At 40.0% G+C, this 4,026-nt stretch overlaps 1 protein-coding gene across 1 annotated transcript in view; it reads left to right on the top strand.

Moving 5' to 3' along the window:
• SLC16A3 (solute carrier family 16 (monocarboxylate transporter), member 3) overlaps window positions 1-3,797 on the top strand; it is a 4,424-nt gene extending 627 nt beyond the window's left edge. Inside the window, exons 2-4 of the mRNA XM_010140443.1 lie at window positions 204-347; window positions 742-1,509; window positions 2,806-3,797. Of these exons, the coding sequence (XP_010138745.1) occupies window positions 204-347; window positions 742-1,509; window positions 2,806-3,092 (1,199 nt within the window). The 3' untranslated portion in view covers window positions 3,093-3,797. The remainder of the gene's footprint in view (window positions 1-203; window positions 348-741; window positions 1,510-2,805) is intronic.
• Window positions 3,798-4,026: the final 229 nt, after the last annotated feature.

The raw sequence follows: 4,026 nt of genomic DNA, 5'->3' as shown, positions 1-4,026 counted from the left end.
TTCCGGATTGGCCTGACAGTATGGAAAAAGTACAGAAAGAATCACAGAATTATTTAGTTTGGAAAAGACCTTTAAGATCATCGGTTCCAACCATCAACCTAATGCTGCTGAGCCCACCAAAGACGAAATGCAAACTGACATACGATCAACTGCAAAAATCGGTTTATCTCAGCGACTGAAACTTGCTCTTCTTGCCACGACAGGTCCGCTCTGCAGTGTATGCGTCAATCGCTTCGGCTGTCGCCCCGTCATGCTGGTGGGTGGCCTTTTTGCCTCAATGGGGATGGTGATAGCCTCCTTCTGCACCAGCATCGTTCAGATCTACCTGACTGCAGGTGTGATTACCGGTAAGTAGTGTGCCTGGCCGAAAACGAGTTAGCTGGTGTCTTAGCTTTAGGTTGAAGTTTTGTGAAGTGACAACATCTCAGTCATCAGGATTATCCAAATGGGCTTTTATAAAGAGGGCAGAGAAATGTGGAATTAAAAACTGTTTGTTTTTTTAACAAATACTAATTTTTCTGGTGTGTTTAATAGCCACTGCCATAATCAGTGAAGAGTAACCATGGAGTACAAGAATATTACGGAGGTGGAATGCTTTTAAAAACGTTATCTTAGAATCCTTTTGGCCAGTTGAAATAAACCTTTTCTCTTAAGTCATATATCAGAAAAAAACTGTAATTAGAATTTTTTAGATAGTGATACTGTAGGCCAGTATTAATTTTTACGTACCTTCTGTTACAGGTTTGGGTCTGGCACTAAACTTTCAGCCTTCACTCATCATGTTAAACCGTTACTTTGACAAACGCCGGCCCTTAGCCAACGGGCTATCTGCTGCTGGGAGTCCAGTGTTTCTTTGTGCTCTCTCACCCCTGGGACAGATACTCCAACACGAATACGGTTGGAGAGGAGGATTCCTTATACTCGGTGGGATGCTGCTCAACTGCTGTGTATGTGGAGCATTAATGAGACCTTTGGAGCCACCCAAAAAGTCTGAAGCTACCAAAGAACCAGCTGAGAAGAAAGTGAAGAGAAAACTTCTGGATTTCAGTGTCTTTAAAGATGGTGGTTTTGTAATCTACACGCTAGCAGCTTCTATCATGGTGCTTGGTCTCTTTGTTCCCCCAGTTTTTGTTGTGAGTTATGCCAAGGATTTAGGGTATCAAGACACCAAAGCAGCTTTTCTTCTGACTATTCTGGGATTCATTGATATCTTTGCTCGGCCCATTTGTGGCATGGTAGCTGGTCTTAAATGGGTTAGACCACGCTGTGTTTACCTCTTCAGTTTTGCTATGATTTTCAATGGCTTTACAGATCTCATGGGTTCTATGTCTGTTGATTACGGTGGCCTGGTAGTCTTTTGCATTTTCTTTGGCATTTCTTACGGAATGGTAGGCGCTCTGCAGTTCGAAGTTCTCATGGCTATCGTTGGTACTCAGAAATTCTCCAGCGCTATTGGTTTGGTGCTCCTGGCAGAAGCTATGGCTGTTCTAATTGGTCCACCATCAGCAGGTAAGTATTCCGTTTAGTTCAGAACTCAAAATCATTCGCATTCCATCCATTTACACAAATTGTATGATAAGCGAGCAGAGGAAAAGACGCCGAGTCACCCGAGAAGTGCATATTGTGCTAGTGTTGCACATGCTTCAATGACTTTCTGCAGTTACGATCTGAAATAGTCCAAGACATGATGGGATGAATCTTTTCCTTCTTGGATCTGTTTCAGGATTGGTTGAATTAGCATCTGCAGATGCTGCTCCTTCTCCACTGAAAGCCTACACTGGACCTCTAATTAGTAGATGGCTAATACTGCAGGAGTTGAGTTTTAAAGACACAGTGAATAACCTGTTCACTCTCTTTGGAGCTGGGATTCAGAATATGAAACCTGTCAATAATCTTTGGAAAGTACTAGGAGAGATTCTACTACCCATGGTAGATTAGGAGGAGGAAACAAAAGGTCAGGAGGGAAAAAAAAAATCTTACAAGGAGGGCTATAAAACTGGACTTTTAAGGAAGGTAGACTGCTTCTGTGGCACGTCTCACAACCCAAGAATAAGGGGCTGTTGCAAAATATTCAAATTCATTAACTTGAATTCAAAACTACAAATTACTTACTAATCAGAGACATAAATTTTACAGACCCTGAACTGAAAAAAACCCCAAACCCCACCAGTTCACTGCCATAAAATGTTTACTGTTTCTATCAGACACTAAAAAGCATCAAGTATCTTTATTGTGACAGAACCCCTTATGGAAAAAAAAAACCCCAAACCAGTAAAACAGTACTAGGTACTACTTCTGATCTTTAGGCGTGGAGGAGCACTTCCTTCATATCCTCACTCCTTTCACCTCCACCAAGTCCTATGAAAACTTAACTTGACTAAAGCATCAGAATCAGTCAGCTACTCCAGACTGACTATTAAATAAGATTTCCATTTTAGCACTGTCTGTGTAGGAGAGGAAGCTCAGGATACAGATCCTGGCCGTGGATGCACACATTTTGATCTGAAATACTTGTCCCATCTCGCATACCAAGGCTAGGCTGGTTTTCTTCCAGTTGAATTGCATGACTCTGCACAGGGGAGTATGTGTTTTGGCATGGGACATAACGTTAGTGAGTGTTGCACTGAATGGAAATAATGGAGAAGTATTTTCTTACAAACCTGTAAAATGCTATTTCAACAAACTTGCTTAGAACAACATGGTAATTCCAGACAGGAGTCACTTAAATGTTTAAAAAAAAGGCAGACAAAAATTCAGTGCAAGATAATCACTTTTGTTAACTACCTGGAATGTTGTATTTTCCAGGAAAACTCTTGGATGCCACCGGGAAGTACATGTTTGTTTTTATTATTGCTGGAATTGAAGTTACCACCTCAGCACTCGTATTGGCCCTGGGAAATTTCTTCTGCATTAAGAAAAAATCAGAAGAAACACATACAAAAGAAGCAGCAGCAGAAAGAGAGGAATTAAACAAATCTGAAGATAAAAATCCTGAAGATGCCAAGGTGGACTCTATTGAAGTGGAACAGTTTCTGAAAGATGAGCCTGAAAAAAACGGGGAAGTTCTAACCAACCCAGAAACGTGTGTGTGAGCATGAGAGGAAACCCACAAAGTGTTTAGAAAAGGCAGATTTTTCAACACTATTTATTTTAGAAATAGAACTAGTTTAGGGCTGGGCCATCTGCTTTATTAACTGGAGGCCAGTCGGCTCATCAGTTCTCTCTGGAGGCTGATTAGCTAGACACGCTTTTATTGGAAAATTAGCTTTATTGGTAAAAGGTGGAGCATTGTGGTTATACTTTTTATGTAAATGAAAAAGCTTTTATAAACACAAGTAGAGTCTTGCTATGCATCACCAGAAACTGCTCACTTGGAAGGGATACTGGAAGAATCTCTTTTAAGAAAAGTGGAATTATGTGTAAGTTTTCAGACAATATTGGTGAAATCGCTGTGTTGTGTGGCTAAATATTATTTCCCTTTCTGTGTTCTTTGTGAAGGGGAAAGTGTTTGAGACGGAGAAAAAAAATCTCAGGAATTTAAAGGTCTCCATTAGGTTTTTGCATTTCTTACTTTTTTAGATTTTTAGATTAATTGGCTCAGCCCTGATTTAATTTTTATATTTGTTACTTTGATTTGTGTAAATGTACTTCTCAGTTTTGTCTAAACCTGTAATCTTTGTAATTCCCATCTAGAAATACTGTATGTGGAAAGCACATTACAGATATTGTCCTCAACAGATCACACAAGTGGTATTCTGAAATAGTACGAAAAAGAAGAAAATGAGCAGAATCAGTCCTGACAGACAGTAAGCAAAGTTAGCCTACCTTTACACACACAGCTTCCAGTACAGTTTCCCTGCAGCACTGAAAAATATTACAAGTAACACGGAGAAGATGGATTTTAGGCTTAGTATAATCTTCTGAAAAAGTGTCCATTTTGCTTTGAAAGAAACACTCTTTGAGTTTCCAAATGCAGATTAGAGAGGGTAGACTTAAGGAAAGAACTGTACAGTCCTGAAACGCTTT

Source organism: Buceros rhinoceros, unplaced genomic scaffold (genome assembly GCF_000710305.1).
Source record: "Buceros rhinoceros silvestris isolate BGI_N320 unplaced genomic scaffold, ASM71030v1 scaffold42667, whole genome shotgun sequence".
Lineage (NCBI taxonomy): Eukaryota > Metazoa > Chordata > Aves > Bucerotiformes > Bucerotidae > Buceros > Buceros rhinoceros.
The sequence above is the reverse complement of the archived record's forward strand: the minus strand, read 5'-3'. Positions and strand labels throughout refer to the sequence as shown.